Raw genomic sequence first — 24664 nt, 5'->3', positions numbered from 1 at the left:
ATATATATATATATATATATATATAAACTAAAAAATAACTATAAATATATAAATTATAATAAGATATTAACTCAATTATTAACTAAAAAAGTAGATGGAATAATGGATACAAAAGGTATAATAATTATATACGCTCCAAGTCAGATAACAAAGAAACATTTTGGGAGGAGTTGACATGGACATGATGTATAGAAGGAAAATTGTAGATTCTGGGAGACTGAAGCAGTGGTACATAAATTCAATCTTAACAAAATCTATTCAGAGATCCTGAGTAAAAATCAGAGCCGAACATTGATAGCTTGTATATTAGTAGAGAGAAAATAGAAGAGAGCTAATGTTATGAAGTCATAAAGTCAAAGTTAAAGTCAAGAATGGTTCTGAACGAGCTCAGACGTAAAAAAGATACAGGAATAACATATTAAAACAGAAATGAGATATAGAAGTGGATACATACAGATAACAAACAATCGTACAACTTGGTGATGATTTCTTTCAGTTTGAGAAAGAGTTACTTTCGATTTCTCGAACGTCCTTTAATGTAAGAAGATTACTTGTATCTGTTACTCGTTATTGCTGGTCTTTTTGCAACAACACGTTGTTCAATTGGTTCATTTAACATCGGTAGACATCATTCCGCTTCGGTGTAATTGTTGATGGCTCTCCTAGTCTAACACATGACATTTTACCCTTGAAATTATCGTAGTAGATACATTTTTCATCGTGTCACAATACGCCACAGAAAAATTCATTTTTTTCTTTGTCTTGCAAGCAATATTGAAAAGGTTCAAAACTGCATGTTCACATTCAATTGGTGTGGTAGCAATTTTTCATCGTATGTCAATGTCTGGGAACAGTTTATTCATTAACGAAGACATTTCGAGCAGAGTTTTCGTGCAATATGTGATGAAATTGATTGCCTTCGAACTTTTTTGACTCCCCAGGTTATTATTGACTAATCTAAAAACAAATCTAAACTCTCACTGACATGACATATCAGCATCACCATAGGTTTATAAAAGTGTTGGAATTTGGTAACAAATTTCTTTAATTTATAGAATAAAAAAATGTCGAAAATTTAAATTTTAAGGTTCTCTGATTAGCAGCTGTACACACCGAATAACTCAATATTAAATAGAACATCGTTATTTTATGCAGAGAAATATCAAACCACAGCATGTAATAATTATGTTAGCCGTTGATAACACTGATACGTAGCGCCTTCATGAAGGCACCTGTTAATTGCATACCTTGTTGCAGTAGAGCGCCGTACATATACCATATACAGTTCTGTATTGTGGATAAACCTCCATGATTACGAATACCTCTGTACTCGTAAACGGGACTGAACTTATGGATAAAGTATAATATTGGTCCCATAGAAATGATAGTCGCAGCTAAACATAGCCATGTCTAAAAGTAAATAATATTATGATATTGTTCGATATTTTAATGAAATTTGATAGTTGTTCAATCAGCAAAAAAATAAATATAAAGTTTTTATTATACAGATATCATTTGGAAAAATGGGAAAGAATAAGCGAAGACTATTATATTTAATAGACTTAACAACTTGGTAACTAAGTTTAAAATGACTTTAAAGGCGAATGGTGGTAAAACTAGCTGGCAAGGTGAATACCACAGTTTTTTGGGATACACAGATTACCTAAAAGTGAAAGAACAATAGCTTGATATTCACTGGATTTTATTCGCAGTGAATTTTTAATTTCCATAGTTAAGTATTACACTTAACCAATTACTCAGTTTATTAAAAATGTTGAAGGAACCTTTGTGAGGAAGAAATATAAATCATGATTTTTGAAAATGAAATAGTTTGTTTCTTATCTATTTTTAAACCCTCATTGAATGATCTTTGTAATAAAGCGATTTTATATAAATATATTATACTTACTTCCCCAGTAAATGGAGAAATGAATAATAATGCTCTACTCAATTCTCTTGGTCTAGCTACTAAAAAGGTATAAAATTGTATGCTGATGGGGCGGGTAAAATTAATCACTTTTTTATTTTCTTCTGTAACAGTGAAAGCACAAGCACCCATCGCTACTGATTTGTTGTGAACGAGTTCCAAGATTTCTTGAGGTATACTGTAAATATATTGATTTTATTTTCTGCCGTATTTGATGGTTCGTTTTTACTCACTTGTATGTGGATATATCTGAATTTTCTATCAAATCCAAAAAAGCAGTACTTTCATTCCTCGGATTATATCTGGAGCTGTTTGCTTTATCATGTGCTTTAATGACTTCAACGTTAAAAGTAAAATTCAGATTTTTAGATAGTTCCTTCATTATGTCGAAAATAATTCCACTATATTCGACAACATCGCCTGTGTCATTTAGTCTTAATATTTGCCATGGCGGATTCTAAAATATACTTAATATTAGCGAAACAGGGCTGAAAAAGATAGCCAAAACAATACAAGCAGGATGTTAATGTTGATTATAAGAAACATGATTATAATAGCACTTATGGTAACAAAACAAGCGATTTAAATGTTTTTACTAATCTGGAAGCCAGTATATATGATTTCATATGTTATAAATTCAAAATGACAGTGAGTTAGGTAGAATCGAATGTGACTTTTAAGGTAGTAGTAGTCGTTTAGTAACTTGTAGTAGTCTTTAGCCCCAGTACCATGAAATACGTAGCCTCAAATTCTAATGTCTAAAAATTAAAAATGGTGGTACTTCCTTGGCGTTAAGTAAACTCCGAAGAAAACACTGATATCAATAGACGTCTCATTCTTACAATCGGTCTAATTGATATCAAAAACCAGACCTTACCTCGCTATGTTCATGGTGCTGTTCTGGCCTAAAACCAGGCAGTGGAGTGCATGTCGCATACCTGATCGAGGAGACTTGTCCTGGAGTCACAAGTTGGACCGGGTTATGTGGGACTGCCTCTGAGCTTACCAGTACACTAAAACGAAACCGCCTCGCAGTTGACCCCTGTGATATGGCACCCACTAACAGGGCAGCCGTTACTGAGCACGAGAATCCGACGAAAAAACAGATAGTGAAACTAACTATTGATTCGCGAACACACGACTGGATTAAAAAGTTATTACTGTCGCGACGGATGAGGTCGTTTCAGCATGGAAAAGAGGAGGTTAGCGGTGAGGCGGTGCTAAGCTCCCAGCATGTCGAGCAGCTCGCGAACAAACGCGTTTTCAGATAAACTTAAGTGGAGTTGTTGTTTGTAGAAGCATTGAGATATGAAGTGCTTTATTTCTGGAGTGTCAGTTTTCTGTGAATTTGATTATTTCTGATAAAAAAGCGTTTAAGATTCTCTTGAGGAGCTTCTTTTGGAAAACTTGAAGCTGTTTCATCTGATTGGGTGTAACAAACTTGAAGTAGCCGTTAGATCCGTACTGGAGTACCGACCGTATTAACATCTTGTAAAATAAGCATTTGATGAAGATGGAAAGTCTGCTAGAAGGGCAAATCAGAGAACATAGCAGGTTTGCTATCACCGAACCTTTATGAGTTGCTTTCTGGATTTGGGAATGCTAACAGAACCGTCGATCAAAGTGGAAACTTAGGTACGTGACGTTACGTGCAGTGCGTAACGCTTCTTATGGAAAATGATGACCTGTGTTCTCAGGGTTCATGTTGTTTTCCTTGTGAAAGAGTTGAGAGCGTAGAGTATTGCTCTCTCGGCAAGCTTCCAATGCCACTGAGAAGGCTGATGGGCCTGTAGTCAGATAGAGATGATTTTGTTCTTTTATTGGGAATAACCGCTATATGTGCGTGCTTCCTAGGCGCCGAGATATGTTCCAGTGTCATGATGGAGTTACATCAGTTTGATTTTATGAACAAATATTTAACAATTAATCCAGTTTCCAGAAAACTACTTATAACTAGCCAATGTGTACATGTACAATTGTAATTTTCCATTATTTAATCACAGAAGATACTGATTTTGATGATTTTCATATTAATTTGATTATTATCTTTACGTTTTGAGAGATAATTACTTTGGCAATTGTAATGAATTTGCGATTTTTCAAAAAATTCTAAAATGTTCCACAGATAAATTAATGTAAATTAAATATGGTTCTTTGTTTCAGGTGGTATATCTATATTGTAGTGAACAAAATTCAATTCAAAATGTCAAAACAAAATTACCTACAATACATACATTTTGTTCCAATTTTCTGGTGCTACGACATAGTCTTACATCTTAAATTTATATAAACTATGTTTTTGTATACTTAAAGATATCTACATTACAAACAGTTAGTAGTTTTTATGACAAGAAAACGAGAAATGTTAATTTTTCATAGCAGGAAGGTAGGAAAGCTGCTTAATATAAAACCAAGATTATAATTACATGAAAAGAGACGACAGGCAAAATTTTTCCTCTAAATCCATGAGAAACATGAGGAAACAGTTCGTCAGTCATCGTTGGTCCATCGCTAGGTCTCCATGTTCCGACCGACAATATTTCAGCAATTGAATTATCAGCACGATTGTTTTCTAAATATTCCCTACCCCATGTTTCTCCAGTTTCGAATTTCCATTTTGTACAATTATCACATACTCCATAGTCTACTAGATATTTCTAAAACAGTACATATAATTTTATTGATAGAATACTATATATATGAAAAATAAATAAATATTAGATACTTGCATGTATTTTGATCAGCGAGATCTATCGGTGAAAATGCGAAATATCAACACAAACAACTGTGAAACAACCTAACCTAATTATTTTTCACTAAAACCCTACTCTTTCGCCGCAAAATTAACTTAAGGTCGGGGGGAGAGGGGTGGTAGAAATCTCAAAACAAAAGTTCAAAGTCTTAGGTTTTTAACATTAGGAAGTTCGAAGACAAATAATTACAATATTTATTAAATGAAATCCCAGCTCAAACTCTCAAGGAACTTTCAGACGGCTTAATAGTGGATGAATCAAATTCTACACGGAAACGGAATATTCAGGGCAATAAAACAGAATCAGTAAGGTGTGATGTATTGGAACTTGCTAAAACTGAATAAATTGTTGCTACAGATGTATGCCGATGTAAAAATGCTGAGTAATAGACTAAAAGTTATTCTGTTGCATGACAACATTCGGCTACACGTTGCAAGAGTTGTGAAGGATATAACAGGTCAATTGAAAAGTCCCCGGCCTGACACATAAATGGCGTTATGAGAATTAAATCCATATGTTTTTTTAGTTAGCCCTAATACTCAAAAGATGCGTGTATAAATTTGACAGCTGGTGGATCATTAGTTTGTGAATTATAGTATTTTAAGTGAAGAAACTTTTGTTATTGTGAAAAAAATGGATAAAAAGGAATTTCGCGTGTTGATAAAATATTGCTTTTTGAAGGGAAAAAATACAGTTGGGGCAAAAACCTGGCTTGATGCCGAGTTTCCGATCACTGCCCCCAGGAAAATTAGCCATCAAGGTATGCTAAGTTTAGACGTGGTGAAATGAGCACAAAAGAGGTTGTTAACGACGAAAACATTAAAAAAATCAATAAAATGATTTTGAATGATCATAAATTGAATCTGAATGAAATAGCGGACACTCCAAAGATATCAACTGAACGTGTATATAATATCATTCACGAATATTTGGGTATGAGAAAGCTCTGTGCAAAGTGGGTGCCGCGCGAGCTCACTTTTAACCAAAAACAACGACTAGTTGATTATTCGGAGCAGTGTTTGAATATGATCAAGCGTAATGGACCCGAGTTTTTGCATCGATATGTGACAATGGATGAAACATGGCTCCATCATTTCACTCCGAAGTCCAATCGACAGTCATCCGAGTGGATTGCACACGATAAACCCGCTCTAAAACGTGCAAGGTTATGACGTCTGTATTTTGGGATGCGCATGGAATAATTTTCACTGACTACCGTAAAAAAGGAAGGACCATCAACAGCAACAATTACATAGCGTTTGAAGGACGAAATCGCCAAAAAACGGTCGCATTTGAAGGAAAAGAAAGTGCTGCTTCATCAATACAATGCACCGTGTCACAAGTCAGTGAAAACGATGGCAAAAATCCATGAATCGCAGGGGAAGAAATCCATGGGCTCCGAATTGCTTCTTCATCTACCGTATTCTCCAAATTTGTTCCTCAGCGACTATTTCCTGTTCTCAGATCTCAAAATAATGCTCGCTGGGAAGAAATTTTCGTTGAATGAAGAGGTGGACAAATCGTACTATAAAAATGGTATCGAAAATTTGGAGGGTTGCTATAATCAGTATATGATCCTTGACGGGAATTATGTTGAATAAAAAAAACTAATTTTGCTTTGACTTTTCAGTTGACCTGTTACTGTTGCAGGTCAAATAGGGAATTCTGCTATACCCAATATACTCACCAAACATACCGTCTTCTGATTACCACTTATCGATGGTCTGGATTGTATGTGGATGTAAAATGTTAAAGTATTACGAAAATGAATCAATGATTGGATTGCTGTCAAATCAACATTGTTCTTTCGACACAGAATCGCTATGTTGGTAGAAAGCTAGGAAAAAGTTGTATGAAAAATATTTTAATGAATATATATTACACCAATTTTTTCAATATATGCTTTTTAAAGTGAAAAAATGATCAGAATGCATACAAGCATCTATATATTAATTATATGTGAAATTTACTTTCATCTGTTCTAACAAATACGACTTTCGTTCCTGTTTCGTGGGCCTAATTGCCTCCCACTCCTCCTCTGAAACTTGAGCTGCTGATTCGTATTCATCAACAATAGCGTTATCTAAAGATTTCGTAAATGCTGTTAGTATTTCCTCGATATGACATACCAAACCACCCTAAAATATTTGATGATGATGCTGATTTAAACAAAGCAAATTACTCACCAAACAACTTTTCCTATTAACTGTATTGTTATATATAAAAGCAACATTATCGCCCTCTTTCAGCAACCTTTTGAACTTTTTCAAATTAGAAAGTCTGCTATCTGTGTCCGAAATGAGGTACAACCATTGCTTCTGTGTATCAACTAGTTTCAGTTCTTTAACAGTTTTCATTACAGTTTCGACGATTTCAAAGCTTGCTATTACTGTAGAAACAAAATTTTATTCAATAATGATGAAATAATGTATTGAAATTGTGAATAAATGTTGAGGGATTTGCAATTGTTAGCTATGTCGTATTGAATATTTTTCTTAACTCATTTAATGCTTTATGCTTAAGTTTTGTTTTTTCTTATGTCCCATTTTGCTGAAACAACAATTTTTGTTCGAATAAGTATTTCTATCTTGACTTCAAATTTTCTATAATAAAACAAACAAAACAAACCTCTCACCAAAGTCTTCAATCCATTCATTTACCTAAGAAATTCTTTCCAACTGCATTTGAATTAACACTGGAAAATTTGTCTTTAATTATTGCTTGAATATACTTAGGATCATTTTTCTTGTTGGAACCATGGCTTTTGAAAAGCTTCATAAGGGATATTCCAGAAGCCTCAACACGATTTGCCTGTTTTGTTAATGACCTGATCACTCGTGTGATCATATCATCAGCTGCAATTTAATAATAAATAAATTAAAAGCCTTTGTACAGCAATTAACAAAGCCCATACAAATCGTGTTGTCGTAAATGATGGTCATTTGTTTCCATTGGTAGATTCTCATTGTTCTCAGATCCAGAAGGAGTTGAGGTGTCTCTTGTCCCTTTTCAATAATGGGTATTGTGATAGCATGATTATGAGGTAGTCTTGGACAATCTTGTTCTATGACAATAAAGATGTTAACATATTATTGTTTTTAAGGTAAATTGGTTAAAATTTAATTAATGAAAATAATTAATATGATTATATTAGGTTGTTATTAATTCATAGCGTTTTACAAAAGATGGTGCAATCTATTTAATATTTAGTCATTTCTTTTATTCTTATAAATCTCAAACAATCAATTGATGGATGATTATTTGGCATTTTTGTAAAACCATAATTCCGTTGCCGAAAGAGCGAAACAAATGTTTTTTTACAAGCCTCTTTTAAAGCCAGTTTTACATCATTAAGTGACTTTTATAGATACCCAAACCATTACTAATCGTCCGGACTAATCATATAGGACTATAATAATCGGGTGTAAAGCGGTATGATCCCTTCAATTTTTGCCCAATTACTACAGATTTGTGTGGTTTAACGTTGTCGGGATGGAAGGCAAAATGAAAGGTAATTTTTTTTGCAGACCAACCAATCAGTTAGCATCGTCTTCCTTGGCGTTGATGCACTCTTTTCCATGGCTTATACAAAATTCCTCGGATTTATTTCGTTTCAGCAACGATTCACAAATGGAAACATCATACTGGAATCAAATATTAGCCACAAAAAACCTCCAACTTCATCTTAACAAAGTCGAATTGTGATTGAAAACGTGGCGTATCAAAGCAAATGTGACATTAACCCTTTGTAGAAGAACATGTCCCTCAGTAAAAGTGTATAATCATGAACTTTCGTAAGCAAACAACGTTAAATATCTGGGAATGCATTTCGATTGACATGGAAAAAACATATAGTGATAGAACACAAACAGCTTGGGATTAAACTAAACCAAATGTACTGGCTGATAGGGCGTAAATCTAAATTATCATTAGATAACAAGGTTTTGCTGTATAAGTCAATACTTAGGCCCATTTAGACCTATGGTATTGAACTGTGGGGTACTACTAGTAAATCTAATATAGATATCCTCCAGAGGTTCCAGAATAAAGTATTGCGAGTCATCGTCGATGCCCATATCATGTGTCAAACAAAATGATTCAGCGCGAATCTTCATAGAATCCGTAACGAGTGTTATTCGGAGTGTTAGTGCGATGTATTCTGAAAGACATGCATTAGTGCATCCCAATGCACTCGCCATACAGTTAAATGTGCGCGATGGCAATGCAGTGCCCAAACGCAAACTTACGCAAACGCAAAACTTACTATACGAAGTAATTAATAGATACATAGACTGAGATTTAACAATCTGTAGAATAAGTTAGAGTAATTTTTTGAATAAGTTAGGATATAATTTAAATAAGATGGAATACTATTTAGAATAAGTCTTATATTATAACTTGTACAACAGATCAGTTACTGAAGTGATATTCTACATGTCAGGATGGTTATATTATATAAATGAAATCATATAATAATACTTATTGCCCACGGGCAGATTATTAACGTTCTGGGAGATTAATAAAAAAACAAATGGAAACTCGGTCCATTTTACTGTTAATAGACCCAAACATAGAATTCATTTAGTGTCCATTATAATATAAATTATTCATAATAATAAAATGTAGGTCAGTCAAAATGTAAAATCCAGTGTTTGACCAAGGCGAGATTTATCTTTTAGATCGAAATCTCGAAAATGCAGAATGAGCTATTGAACTAATTCTGACAGCAGCATTCACTTTTGATCGCATTGATCACCATAAACACCACACAATTTTTTATGAACATATTTTTCAGAAATTAAAGCTCAAAATATGACAAAAATTATTTTCTGGAATATCCATTTTAAAAACGCATTAACCTTTGATTCGGAATAACACTACTTTTAAATCTGAAATGCTCTATAGGCTGTAATATGGCTCATTTAATACATTAAAAAAATAAGTTTGACGAAACGAAGGAAGAATTAAGTTCTCGGACTGGCCTAATATATGGGAGTTTTATTTGACAAAATGTGTTAAAAAAGCCTTGGGTGTTTTTAAAAGTGATATTAATTTACAGTACAAGAAGCGGACTCCGACACAGAATGTTGAAGAAATTAAGGAACTGTTTGATGAGGACTCGTGTCAAATACTTTAACAGTTATTGAAATCACTGGAAGTTAATTTATCGACAAATGATTAGGAATGGTGAACAGGGATAGAAGGAGGGCGTGTTTCTTTGAAAGTTTATACTTTAAGGCAATTTTTGATTTTTTATCTAAAAGTGATAAAAAATGGATGGGACTTTCATAAAATCACCAGTAGACTATGTAGAACTATGATATTTGCTTTATGCTATTTTTATTATTTTAAAAAGCACAATAAAGTAATTTTTGCATAAAAGTCTAGTTCACAAGCATGCCTCAAAATTGTTAAAACAATATTTTCAAAAATCAAATTTATATTCTTCTTAGTTCTATTCCATCCTGATTATTCTCAAGATTACTTGGCTTTATCATAGTTTGTTCTGAATAATAGCACATGGCCTGTCGTGACAGATGGTGTGCAGGCATGACAGAAGTTTTTCTTTGGGTGCAGGATCTTCCTCTTGTCCAAAATATGGATAAACCAGTAACTAGTGATTGATAATATTTTTATTCATAAGTGCACGGATAAAAAGGTATATGAGATATAGGCAAAGGGTCCAGTAAGTTTTAGCTAAAAATTAGATAGATACTAGCCACATTATTCCATTCAATAAAGTGGAGGTTTCAACTACTCCATAACGCTACTTTGAGAGAAAACATCGACAGGGTTTTGAGATGTATAAACACCCTATCTTCTACACCATCCTACCGGTTTTTTTTTAATTACTATTACTTTATTATATTATTTCTTATTATAATTAATTTCGAATTTATGTATTTGTGATTTATTACTTTTATTATTATTCAACTTTTAAGTATTCTTAAATCAGATTGTTGCATTTTTTCTAGTTGCTATTTAACGTTATGTAAAGGAACATGTCTTTTTAAAATAACCTACAGATATTGAAACCTATATAATCCTTCTAATAAAACAACCGATGCACGTCATAGATGATGTCGAATATACTGCCAAATGCAATTTGTAGAAATGTAAAATTCGTTTTATGTTCTGAACAAATTTTTCCTTCTCATTGTACTATAGTTAAAAAAAGACAGAATGCTGTCTGATGCACTGGAACAAGTATTTTCAGTGAAGAATCAGTCTATAAAATTCGATTTGTGTTGGTAGTAGTCGACACGGTTGTCAAATGTCTTCAAAATTATTCAAAGCATTAGTGGTAATAATTGGTGATTACAAACCAGCAAACGTTGTAAACCAAAATTCGTTAAGTTAAAATTAAATCAAAATGAATGCAGTAGCACTGCGGCGTTCTGACGTTATAAATTTTGATGCCGTACATTAGCTGTTTTATTGGATAAACTATAAGTTGTAATACATAGTACATAATTTTGTATATAGTTTTAATATATAGTGCTCAACTGTGGAGGTATTCTAATGAAAATACTATTTAAGGTTATAAGAATAATCTGCTTAGTGTTTTAGTATTCACAATAAAATATAATTGCACTTTGGTTCGTATGAAGCAGTTCCGTTCCACAAGAAGCCTGGCCCTACTTAGTGACCTAGACATGCAATGTAATAGAGAGCATGAACATAAATTGTCATGTTTAGGCTCAGTGGACCTAAAGTGTAGTGAATACGTGTTTACGTGACCAGACAAAAGGACTGCATCTCATTTTTATTAGTGTTTAAAATAATTTCATCTTATTTTACAACAGTCCTTTTGAAATTCATTTATAGTATTTATAGTAAAAAACTAGTGCTAAAATAACGTAAGTGAAAAATGAAGTGCGTGAAATAAACAATGTATTTATTTTATTTTTTTTATCCTCTGGAAGTAAATTAAATAAAATATTAAAAATTAAAAAATGGCAAACAATAGCGATTCAACCAAATCACCTGCACACTTTGATATAAGATTAGAACAAACAGCAATAACGCAAACTCCACCATCAGAATGGACTACAGTCGTTAACAAAAAACGATTTAGAAGTCCAGAAGAAGAAATCGCGAGGAAACAAACAAGAATCAATGACTATTGGTTGCAGAAACCGATAGAGACAAAAAACAGTTTTAGCAACCTGTCGGAAGAAATTGAAGAGAACATACAACCAAGCCCTGAAAAAGTTGTTCCCAAACCACCACCAATAACAGTCTATAAGGTAGGAATAATAAAAAACATCCATGATTTATTAAAAACCATTACTACGAACTACACAATTAAAACAGTGAGCTATGAAACAATTAAAATCCAATTGTTCGAAGCGGATCACTTTAAAGTTCTTATAAAAGAATTAGATGAAAGAAACACCCAATACCATACATTCAGGCCAAAATCCGAGAGAACATTTAAATTTGTATTAAAAGGATTACATCACGGGACGGACTTTAACACCATCAAGGTAGCACTAGCTGAAAAAGGCCACGAGGTCGTAAATATTCACAATATACGACATCACACGACAAAAAAACCTCTGCCTATGTTTTATATAGACATAAAACCTAATGGAAACAATAAGGCGGTGTATGAAATCACCAAATTGGAAAATAATATCATTAAATGCGAACCACCACATATAAAAAGAATTATACCACAATGCACAAGGTGTCAAGCGCACGGGCACACAAAGACTTACTGTCGCAAATCATATAGATGCGTAAAATGTGCAGGAGAACATAAGACAGGAGATTGTACTCGTAAAGTTCGCGATGAAAAAGTGAAATGTGTCAACTGTAACGGAAATCATCCAGCGAACTACAAGGGTTGCGCAGTTCACAAGCAACTACAGCAGAAACTCTATCCTGCCTTAAGGGAAAAAAGGCATCAACAAAAACAATCCACTACTACCAATCTACCACTACCCACCAGAACAAGTCAACCAGACATAACTTATGCCCAAATAGTTGAAAATGGTTCAGCACAAAAACGAGAGACAATATCTCAACCTACTGAAACTAGCAACATCTCAAGATTAGAAAATATGATGGCCAAACTAATGGATCAAATGAGTACGATGCTTGGTCTACTCACAACCGTCGTAAGCAAACTTGCCTAATGCCTGAAACCAATAGCTACAAAATCGCCGTCTGGAATGCCAATGGGCTCCAACAACATGCCAGGGAACTAAAAATGTTCGTAATTGAACAAAATATTGACGTTATGATGGTTTCCGAAACACACTTTACGGACAAAAATTATTTGAAAGTTCCTAAATATAAGCTTTATCATACAAATCACCCTGATGATAAAGCACATGGAGGTACAGCCATAATAATTCGAGATGATATAAAGCATTTCGAAAAAGAAAAATTCCGCAAAGACTACCTGCAAGCCACCAGTATAACCATAGAGGAAGCCCATGGACCATTAACAATTTCTGCGATTTATTGCCCACCCAAACATAACAACAAGGCAGAACAATTTCAAGAATTCTTCCGTACGCTAGGTAATAGATTTATAGCAGGAGGAGATTATAATGCAAAACATTTAATGTGGGGTTCAAGAATAATAACCTCAAAAGGTAGAGAACTGCTCAAAGCCATAAGGATAGATAACTTACAACATATCTCTACTGGTGAACCAACATATTGGCCTTCAGACAGAAATAAAAAACCAGATACGATAGATTTCTGTATTACAAAAAATATTGATCCAAAAAAGTGTCAGGCAGAATCATGTTTCGACCTGTCTTCTGATCATTCACCAATAATAGTAACAATTTCTTCAAAAATTACCATCAAAGATAAACCCCCTTCTCTGTGCAATAATAGAACTAACTGGCCCTCATTTAGAGAAAACTTAGACCAAAATATCTCTCTAAACTTACCGTTACAAACTGAAATGGAAATAGAAATAGCAGCAATAAATCTTACAAAAAATATACAGGAGGCAGCATATTCCGCGACTCCCAACATTGAAACATTTCCAAGAAAAAATACACATATATCATGTACAATACAGAAAAAGATAGCAGAAAAAAGAAAGTTACGACGAAATTGGCAACAGCAAAGGACTGAAGAGAATAAAAGAAAATTTAATAGGGCCATAAAAGAGCTGAGAGATCTAATCCAAATCGAACAGAACCAAGGCATTCAAGAATACCTAGAAAACTTGACATCAACTGAGGCTACAGACTATTCGTTGTGGAAAGCAACAAAAAAGCTTAGGAGATCCCAGCAGCATAACCCACCTATTAAAACAAGCGAAAATAATTGGGCGAGAAGCAATAAAGAGAAGGCCGACATTTTCTCAAAACACTTAAAAAATGTTTTTAAACCTTTCCAGTCTCAGCTACATAAAGATGACGAAAATAAAATTACTAGCTTTCTAGATTCGCCATTTCAAATGGATTTACCGCACGAGAAATTAACGGTCAAAAAAGTTAAACATACAATAATGAGAGAGATTAATATTAAAAAAGCTCCTGGTTATGACTTAATTACTGGCAAAATTTTAAAAGAACTATCAGAAAAGGCTATAAAACTATTAACATATATATTTAATGCTATGCTACGAATTAATTACTTCTTTAGTATCTGGAAAGTAGCTAAAATATTAATGATACTTAAACCAGGAAAAATACCAGAAGATGTGACCTCCTACCGACCTATAAGTTTATTACCAATAATCTCGAAAGTTTTCGAGAAGTTATACATAAAAAAACTAAACTATATAATAGAAAAAAGAAAAATTATTCCAGAACATCAGTTTGGCTTTCGCAATAAGCATGGGACTATAGAACAAGTGCATAGACTTGTAAACCAAATAAACGCTGACCTAAATGCCAAAAGATATTGTTCGGCTGCTTTCCTAGACATATCTCAGGCTTTTGACAAAGTATGGCATACGGGCTTGCAGGTTAAACTAAAGAAACTTCTCCCTCATCCGGACTATCAGCTACTAAAATCGTATCTCACTGACAGACATTTTATTGTAAATCAAGGCGATGAACATACCGAATTAAATCCCATATATTCAGGAGTTCCGCAAGGTAGTGTACTGGGTCCAGTACTGTATCTTCTGTATACGGCTGATCTGCCCACCACAAAAATAACTACTGTGGCAACATATGCAGACGATACAGCAATCTTAGCATCCCATGAAGATCCAGTCACAGCATCAATAAACCTACAAACCCACCTGGAGCAAATACAATTATGGTAGAAGACATGGCGCATTAAAGCCAATGAATCAAAATCCACGCATATAACGTTTACCCTGCGTAGAAGAACATGTCCACCAGTAAATATCAATCATCGCCAACTCCCCCAAGCAGACCATGTTAAATATCTTGGTATGCATTTAGATCGACGCCTAACCTGGAAGAAGCACATACTCTCTAAACGGAAACAACTAGGACTAAAATTATATCAAATGTATTGGCTCATTGGGCGCAAATCCAAGTTATCATTAGATAACAAGGTATTGCTGTATGAGTCTATACTCAAGCCCATTTGGACATATGGAATTCAACTATGGGGTACCGCTAGCAAATCCAATATATCCATCATTCAACGGTTCCAAAATAAGGTGTTGCGTGCCATTGTTGATGCTCCATACTATATTTCAAATAAAGTGATACAACGCGATATTCCTCTAGAACCTATAACGAGTGTAATCCAACGTGTTTGTGTGAAGTACTTCGAAAGAGTGTCAGTGCATCCCAATGTACTCGCTAATAAGCTAAATATGCGACGTGTTAGTGAAGTGCGTAGACTAAAACGTTTAACACCATCTGATCTGATTACTGGACATATGTAGAGTTTAGAATAAGCATTAGAATAAGACTAATTAATTAAGATAATATTTTATACAGAAGATTGCTTAATGAAGTGATTTTCTACATGCCATGTATATATAATATAAACAGAAGAAATACTTATTGCCAATAGGGCAGATTGTGGACTCACGAAGAGTAATAATAAAAAAAAAAAAAAAAAAAATGTTTAGGCTATGCAGATTAACAAAATAAGAAAACCTTTAAATAACTTTAATGAAAGGAATCAGTTTAAGGTTTCTGTACGAAAAGCGTGTATTTTAAATATTGCAGACACAAAAAAATATGAGTAATTTTTAGCAATATCAATATATAATCTAATTGCATAAATAGGATAGTAATTAGAAACAAATTATTTGTTTATCTAAGTATCTAATTTAATAATGAGTAAGATCAATAATTACCTGAGATAGCCATGTGTAACAAATTTTCAGTTTCTGCCGTTTTGAACAGACGCCACGTATTTGCGCATGATGTTATACTTAAGATCGCAGATAAATCTTTAAGCAAATAAACTTATAAAATTTAGTATATGAATATTAACCTTCATTTGTACCTCTTTTTACATTAATAGCTGTCCAAGCAAAATACTGAACATTGACGCCACCATGCCTCAAAACCTCCCTTTTAGCATAAATTAAATAATTTTCTATTTTTGTTTTGATATCATCATAATCCGTTGTTAAATATTCCTTGTCTATAATTACAGCTAAAATAAAGTAACGTATGTTTCATTGGTTGTATATCCCAAAAAAATATAAATTTGTACTAATTTTTAATACCTATTGTAGCGTTTGTTGTTAATAGCGAAGGAAATGTTTCACTTTTAACGTAATTTAATGTAAAGCACAATAACAGTGTTTTCAATAACATCGTATGACGTTGTTCGCCATATTAATACGGCTTAGTTATTTATATACCAGTGAATTGTAGATTATTCTTGAACCTACTAACCCTTTAAAAATGAGTACATGCATTTTAAATAAACCAGCAGGTGTTTTCTATTAAATATAAACCGACTTGGTTTTGTTTTGTAATCAAACAGGGCTGAACCGAACCTTATTTATATAAAGGTCATATTAAATTTTCATAACTGAGGTATTGCATGTGAAATATACTGACATTTTCATGTGGTCTAATACAAGGTATTCTTTTATGGTTGTAATATATCTCTGAAAACAATAAAGATCAGACAATAAGTATGTTTAAACATCTAGATGTATGGCTCTAAGTTGAAAGAAAATGGAACTTACATATGTAGCAAAATAACAACTTGAAATAAGTTTAGTGTGCTTATTGATTAGGCTCTCTCTAGAAGGACTCTGTCAATATTCTGTAACATCATAGTTATATAGTGTGTTAAGTAAGTATTATTAATTATAGTTATTACTTCTTAAAATTATTATTATTTTGAACTAAGCTTTATATATAGTCTATCCAAAGTTGCTGTGAACATGAGTCATCAAAATGTTTAATATATTGCCTATCGCAATATTTTCCTTTTCATTTTATTCTAGTTAAAAAGAGACACAATGCTGTCTGATAAGTTCAAAGATGAAACCGAACCAGCCTGTCAAAATAGTCCGGTTGTCAAACGTGTAAACAATTATTGAAAACAATAGTAATAAGAGGTTATAACTCTAACTTATAACTGTAGTTTTTATATGTACGTTTTATATTATAACGTTACAACAAATTGTATTTGATAACATTTTTGGTTCATAATTTTATTTAGATTAGAATTTTGTTATATGTCACAGCCAAACTGAACTAAAATTCAAAGTTGCTGCACCGTTTTAACGTCATAAATTTAGATAACGCATGTTCACACCAACTTTGGATATTCTATATGTTAATCATCTATAATGATGATGTGATATCCTTATAATATTATCATAGAATTGGCAATAGTTCTTACCCGGCATGGTGTCTACTTCTTAGACAATACGCTGCTATTGATGCCGCATGGCTATGAATATTCTTCACCAAGCCTGAGGATTGGTCGCCATTGCTCTGGCTTCAAATACAGTTAACCTTCTCTTCTTCAGCTTGTTATCTATTATCTTAATCTATATCTTGACGGTTTCGCCTCACAAATTTGCTTATCTTGCGGATCTACGAACTTCAAGATCCACGTGCTCGACGAGAACATCCATCAAGACTCTCTTGTATAAGACGCTGATTCGTTCAGTCGTATTATACGGCTCCAGATTTTATATCAAATACGTCTTACCCCGGACACTGCCCCGAAAAAAACAACCATCAAGGATTGGTATGCTAAGTTTAGACGTGGTGAAATGAGCACCGAAGACGGTGAACGCAGTGGACGCTCAAAAGAGGTTGTTACCGACAAAAGCATTTTAAAAATCCACAAAATGATTTTGAACGAACTTAAATTAAAATTGAATGAAATAGCAGACACTCTAAAGATATCAACTGAACGTGTAAATCATATCATTCACGAATATTTAGGTATGAGAAAGCTCTGTGCAAAATGGGTGCTGTGCGAGCTCACTTACCACACTCACTGACCAAAAACAACGAGTTGATGATTCGGAGCAGTGTTTAAAGATCAAGCGTAATAAACCCGATTTTTTGCGTCGATTTGTGATAATGGATGAAACATGGCTCCATCATTTCACTTCGAAGTCCAATCGACAGTCATCCGAGTGAACTGTACACGATGAACTTGCTCCAAAGCGTGGGAAAACGCAACAGTCGGCTGGAAAGATTATGGCGTCTGTATTTTGGGATGCGCATGGAATAATTTTTATTAACTATCTTGAAAAAGGAAGGACCATCAACTGCGACTATTACATAGTGTTATTGGGCCGTTTGAAGGACGAAATCGGCGAAAAACGGCCGCATTTGAAGAAAAAGAAAGTGCTACTTCACCAAGACAATGCACCGTGTCACAAGTGAGTGAAAGCGATGGCAAAAAATCCATGAATTGGGTTAGAATTGCTTCCTCGTCCACCGTATTCTCCATATCTGGCCCCCAGCGATATTTCCTGTTCTCAGACCTCAAAATAATGCCCGCTGTTTTATCGGTTGTATTGTTAGTTTAATTGTTTTATTTTGGTTCTAATGTGTTTTGCTTTTTGTCTAACAGGATGTTTCTAATTGAATCTACCGTCAAGATGGATGCCGAGGTATTTAACTGATTCTGCTTGAGAAATCGGACATCCAATGAGTGATATAATTAGGTTTTTATTATTTCGCCGCAATGCAAAATTAACATGAACAGATTTTGAGCTGTTAAGTTGAATTTTCCAATCTTTAGTCTATTTGTAAATTTTGTTGGCTGCTACGGTATTGATTTTATGATTACACAACAGATATAATTTTAACAGATATACACCTACACCGAAAGTTACGGTTGACAATGCGCGAAGTATGGTACCAAATAGTTCTAGGGTATAAAAGACCAGGACAACTACCTCCCTTTCTTTTCGTTTCTATTTCCTGAACTACATTTATCTTAACCTAATTATTCTGCCAATCCCTCAATCGACCATGTGTAATTTAATATCGAAATAAATAAGCATCAAATTAACCAGTGTTTTCTGCTCCCGTGCAATACTATTGAAGCTTAAACTCTTCAATAAATGTACTGTAACATTCTCCTTTTTCGCATGCCCGGTAAATATCGACGTTTACAAAATGAAAATAATCTAATCGGAATTCAAACCATCAGTCCCGTAGACACCTTCTACGGGAGCGTTTGACATCAGTTCCTGTGGAGATGCGGTCTGGAAAGGGCGCGTGAGAGTGGTTCCGCGGATGAAGGTTCGTTGAAGTCGTTAAACTCTCAGTCGATCATTTCAAGTCGGGATATATTCAAATTAGGTTATTTTTTCATGTTCAAGGATATATTTTTGAGATAGGATGTTATTTAATGAAGGAATACTTTATCCATGAATGATTATAAGCTAGGACTTATATTTATTATAATTATAGTAATTACCTTATTATTAACGTATACTAATAGTTTGCGGTCCGTCTATTTTGGTCCGTACTTTGACTCTTAGAGAAAAGTAATGGAATTGTTTCGAATAAGATTGTGAATATTATTTTTTGTTAGTATATTAGTTTAATTAGCATTAAGTATGTTTTACTTCCATTAGAAAGCATATGTACCTTTTTAAGTTTAGTTCTTGTTTCTTTCGATTGTGTGTTTCCTTGTTAAATCATTTTAATATGACTGTATTTTTATGTTCCTTCTATTACTACCTGTGTACACCATTCTTGATAAAAATTAATCACTGAATTCTCCGTAATGCATTTCCCATATCTACAAAACATTTAGTATTCATCCTTTCCTTATACATTCTAACCTAATGCTCATGTTTAATTTTGAACAATTACACACAAATCTGTGCACATAACTCGTTCACACTCTACAATACAACTTCCTACAGTTATCGTATATTAATTATATCTTATCTTATATGCTAATCTTTAGTTGTTTCCACTCTCATCACCCTGTCTTGGAAATTATCAGCATTAAATCATAATCCCACATTCAGAAACTTTAATTCATTAAACTTTTAATTTCCAATCCTTCTAACATTTGTTCATGATTTCATCATTTGTCGATTTCTTCTTAAAAATGTCTGATCAAGTTCATCTAAACTAAAACCATTCCTACTCAACAATTCTAAGAAGAACAAGAACGATATATCTACAATGAATTATTAATAAATGTTATGACTAACAATACCTAATCAATAGTTATTCCAACATTTACCTTTTTCCATCAACTTTTATTGTCTTAACACTTTTTATTATTATCTTGCCCTGAATGACCCAATGTATAATTCTGAAATATCCATGTCTTATCTAAATACACAGATTGAAATAATAAGTCTTCCTTGATTTTATTATATACTTTTAAAAATTGTATTATTTTAAGAAATGTCTGGGAGTTCCATTAGAGGTCGTGGGTTGTCTTTACACCATTTAAATCCTATATAACCTAACAGTGTACGAAGGGGTGTTCTACATGATTCAAATACTATATCTTATAGCTCTAAGCTATGTATGAATACTTTCCATACAGTTTCTCATGAAATAATTGTTTTAAATTATGTTAATATTCATTTCATATATTTGTTCTCTAATCGAGCTAACATCCAACTGATCTTGATTCGTCATCCGCTTCGTATGAGGACCGTTTCTTTTCGGTGATTCCATGACTATATATTTCTATTTTTTGAGATATTTTAATGACCATGCTTGTCCATACTAATTTTCTTTGAAACTGCTACACGCTAAAAATACTTGAAAACTTACTTAGTAAACTGTAAAAATTATTAGATACTGTAATTTAACAGCAAAATGTTTACCTCTAACGAGTTTTACTGGTAAGAGGGGGCCTGCATTATCTCGTTCTTGTTCGAAGTAACTAATTAGAGACGATAAGCAGCGATTTGAAATTTATCAAAACAAGCAAAGCGTCCGTTAACGTTTGCTGGTTTATAACCTGTAGTTATTATAATTAATATTTTTAAGAATTTTGCAGACGTTTGACAACCGGACGACGCTGATTCGGTTAGATATTAGAGCATAGAACTTATCAGATACGATTCTATCCCTTTTTAAATAGAATAAAGAGGAAGGAAATAAGATAAGAATAAAGAGAAAGAAAATATTGTCTGACTCTAAAACGAATTTAAAATTTGCGACGTATTGATGACGTGAGTTCACTGGTATTTTGAATAGACTATATGTTGTTAAAAATGATTTATTCAATATATCTTATAACCTTATAATAATAATTAATATTAATAATAATAATCTTATAATATATCTGTGATATATTTTTAAATAAAGCTACACAATTAGTATATGTACTCATTAAGCAACTTTTCAGCGGTCAGAAGAAAAATATTGGAATTTTTAAATAAAATTGCGGTTAGAAAACCCAATATATCCTTGTTGAAGACCCACAATGACATGCAGTAGAAGTCTCTTCAAACATTATCATCATTTCTTTATAATCTAAATTTTTTGTTATTAAAACTAATGATTGTTAAAAAATATCGTATATTTGGCAAAAATTGATTTAATTTTTTTATACCAATAAACCTTTCTAACCATTGGCCATATTGCATGTCATTAAACAGATTTGTAAGTACCTCGTATAGGATAATTTTTTAGTAAATTAGATTTATTGGTAATAATATAATAATATTTTAATAGTAATTCATGCATAAGAAGCTTTTTTTATAGGTAAATAGAAAATTTGAACCTGTGTTACACTGACAAGAAAATAGTTAATTCCAATCGGACATTTTTTCATTGAGAAAGTAATTTCTCATTGTATCCAAAACATGACCAATATGTAATTTTTAGAAACAGTTACATTTTCATACTGGGTGTTTCTAAGCAACTCTACAGATTTTTGTAGCGTAATTTAAGTCAATAAAAGTATTTAAACAAATTCAAACAATTCAATCGATATAAGCTCTTAATGAAACCGTTACATTAGTTACAAGATAAATCAAAATTATGACGAAACTTTTTCATGTGTAATGTATTTATGTTTAACTTTTAATAACAATTCAGATATATTTCTTACACAATAATTATGATGGCTTTTGACAACGAGTAAACAAGTAAGTTTTAAATCCCACATAGGTTTGTTATTCCAGTAATATCATTCGAAAAATCAGGGTAAATAAAAACATTTATTGAACAGTCTCGGTATAACGCTAGTAAATACAAAACATCGGCTTGTTATCATATCTTCAACTCTATAGTAAACGTCGGCAATGGCAACAGAAACTATTTAAAAAATTATTTTTAAATGTTAAATACTCTTGAATGAGGTTTTGAGTAAAGTAACTACAATAATATGGCTCTGAATAAATCTATTTCTTTATTATTTCGTATCAGCAAACATTTAAGAAACAAAAATCAGTTATGTACTGTAAGTATTATAAAAAGTTTTAAATATTAATTAATATTGTGTTTATGTGTGTAGACATCTTTTTAATATCATGATTTGATATGTAACAATGTTTTATTATTAGAGGTGATTAGAAAAGTTTTATTTTACATCACATTTAAGTTTATAACAAAAACATTCTAGAATAATGTAATGTTAATTCAAATTGGTAGATATAAGTGGTTCCTTTAGACTGACCTTAAACGTTCCCTGACCTTTTAATATGGAATAACGCAATGTTTTTTATCCAGAAATTGTAATATACTATTACTAATCATAATGTCATTCTAATATATCTTTAAAAAAATATATTTTATAGTTATTTATTGATAATACAATTTAAAATATTAAAATCTATAAGTAATTACATATTAAAAGAATAATAAATGCTAATAATATAAGTTTTAATATTATTTTATTACCACTATTTTGTTATCGTTATATTTTTAGAGATTTTCATCATCACAACCGAACTTTCCTGGTGCCAAAACTTCATGGACTGAGAAATTGCAATTCACAGATTCCTCTTCTTATAGCCCGATACCTGTTTATCGAGTGTTGGATAGAAGAGGCAATGTGTTAGATCCAGCTGAAGATCCCAAACTGCCTGATGATGTCATGCTGAAGATGTACAAGGACATGATATTATTGAATGTTATGGATAAAATTTTATATGAATCACAAAGGTAGTGTTACTCACTACTTATGCATTAGTTTATGTTATACCAAACTATTTTTTATATAAATTAGACAAGGAAGAATATCGTTTTATATGACTAGTTATGGGGAAGAAGCAATTCATATTGGAAGCGCGGCAGCTCTGAAATTAGAAGATTTAGTTTATGGACAATATCGTGAATGTGGGGTCTTATTGCACAGAGGATATACCTTGCAAGAATTCGTTGGTCTGATATTTTTGAATATAGGTTTACTATCATGATCACATCTCATCTGCCTTACAGATCAGTGTTATGGAAATGTTGGAGATATGGGGAAAGGAAAACAAATGCCTGTACATTACGGTTCTAAAAAATTAAATTTCATTACCATTTCTAGTCCATTAGCTACTCAAATGCCACAAGCAGTTGGTTCGGCCTATGCTTTAAAAGGTAAATTGATCTCAGCTTAATAAGTTATATATATAATTAATAAAACAATACATTTTCAAAATAAATAACTGAATTATAATTATATTATTATATTGTAGGATCGGGAACTATTGTTATTTGTTACTTTGGTGATGGTAGTGCATCCGAAGGAGATGCTCATGCTGCTTTTAATTTTTCAGCTACTCTAGAATGCCCTGTCATATTTTTTTGTCGGTAATAATTTTCTTTCCTATCGTTTTTACTTAAATATTAAATCTAATTAATATAGTAATAATGGGTATGCTATATCAACGCCTGTCCTGGAACAATATCGTGGAGATGGAATAGCTAGTAAAGGGCCATCATACGGCATACATACCATAAGGGTTGACGGTAATGATGTTTTAGCTGTTTATAAAGCAACTCAGCTAGCCAGAGAGTACTCAATTAAGGAAAATAAACCAGTATTAATTGAAGCCTTGACTTATCGGTAAATGTATACTTTAATGTTAATTGTATACATTAAAACTAAGTTTATTAACAGAGTGGGAGATCATTCGACATCTGATGACAGTTCAGCTTATAGATCACCTGAAGAAGTTTTAGAATGGACAAATGATTATCCTACCAAAAAGTTCCGTTTCTATTTAGAAACCAAAGGCTTATGGAATGAGCAAAAAGAAAAGGAATTATTAACTGTCTCAAGAAAAGAAGTTCTAACCGCGTTCAATGCTGGGGAGAAAAAACTTAAACCAAAATGGTCAGAACTCTATACTGATGTATATAAATTTCTACCACCACATATAAAGTAAGATTGCTTTTTAAAGTTTAGGGCTGTTAATAAAAATATATTTTTTAGAAAACAACAGCAAGAAATGGCAGTGCATTTACAAAAATACAAGCAACATTACCCATTAAATTCATTTAGTAGTTGATATATTTAGATAGTCATTGATAATAAACGATACCATAATATATTAGTATTATTTAGTTAATTCAAATAATATATATTTCATATTATATATATATATAGGCAACTAAGGTTTCATCACTTTTGTTTCTTTCAAAGACAAATGATG

The 24664-nt window shown here is 32.6% G+C and overlaps 2 protein-coding genes across 4 annotated transcripts in view; one reads left to right on the top strand and one right to left on the bottom strand.

The window, feature by feature from the left end:
* The window catches only part of Ir93a (Ionotropic receptor 93a), a 24762-nt gene extending 3920 nt beyond the window's left edge, over window positions 1–20842 (bottom strand). The window contains exons 1-16 of one of the 2 annotated variants that reach the window (XM_076394532.1): window positions 20679–20842; window positions 20296–20610; window positions 19686–20229; window positions 17464–17667; window positions 16799–16878; window positions 16328–16717; window positions 16102–16254; window positions 15950–16045; window positions 7595–7744; window positions 7341–7535; window positions 6867–7069; window positions 6651–6818; window positions 4354–4584; window positions 2161–2384; window positions 1910–2105; window positions 1248–1410 (exon numbers count right to left, since the gene is read on the bottom strand). In XM_076394532.1, the coding sequence (XP_076250647.1) occupies window positions 1248–1410; window positions 1910–2105; window positions 2161–2384; window positions 4354–4584; window positions 6651–6818; window positions 6867–7069; window positions 7341–7535; window positions 7595–7744; window positions 15950–16045; window positions 16102–16254; window positions 16328–16418 (1870 nt within the window). In that variant the 5' untranslated portion in view covers window positions 16419–16717; window positions 16799–16878; window positions 17464–17667; ... (1 more) ...; window positions 20296–20610; window positions 20679–20842. Of the gene's footprint in view, window positions 1–1247; window positions 1411–1909; window positions 2106–2160; window positions 2385–4353; window positions 4585–6650; window positions 6819–6866; window positions 7070–7340; window positions 7536–7594; window positions 7745–15949; window positions 16046–16101; window positions 16255–16327; window positions 16718–16798; window positions 16879–17463; window positions 17668–19685; window positions 20230–20295; window positions 20611–20678 lie in introns of those variants that run through there. The other variant, XM_076394533.1, reaches the window with a different exon arrangement.
* BckdhA (Branched chain keto acid dehydrogenase E1 subunit alpha) lies at window positions 19314–24562 on the top strand. 2 transcript variants are annotated; one of them, XM_076394544.1, is made up of 8 exons: window positions 19314–19334; window positions 22948–23183; window positions 23248–23402; window positions 23460–23606; window positions 23705–23819; window positions 23875–24075; window positions 24130–24393; window positions 24445–24562. In XM_076394544.1, exons 1-8 carry the CDS (start codon window positions 19329–19331, stop codon window positions 24518–24520), a joined length of 1200 nt encoding a protein of 399 aa, XP_076250659.1. In that variant the 5' UTR covers window positions 19314–19328; the 3' UTR covers window positions 24521–24562. The 2 variants fall into 2 exon arrangements, with proteins under 2 accessions (XP_076250659.1, XP_076250658.1); XM_076394543.1 differs by lacking the exon at window positions 19314–19334 and adding an exon at window positions 22289–22479.
* Window positions 24563–24664: the final 102 nt, after the last annotated feature.

This window comes from Rhynchophorus ferrugineus, unplaced genomic scaffold (genome assembly GCF_030347505.1).
Source record: "Rhynchophorus ferrugineus isolate W39M unplaced genomic scaffold, kcgeb_rfMv2 rfM2, whole genome shotgun sequence".
Taxonomy (NCBI): Eukaryota; Metazoa; Arthropoda; class Insecta; order Coleoptera; family Curculionidae; genus Rhynchophorus; species Rhynchophorus ferrugineus.
The sequence above is the reverse complement of the archived record's forward strand: the minus strand, read 5'-3'. Positions and strand labels throughout refer to the sequence as shown.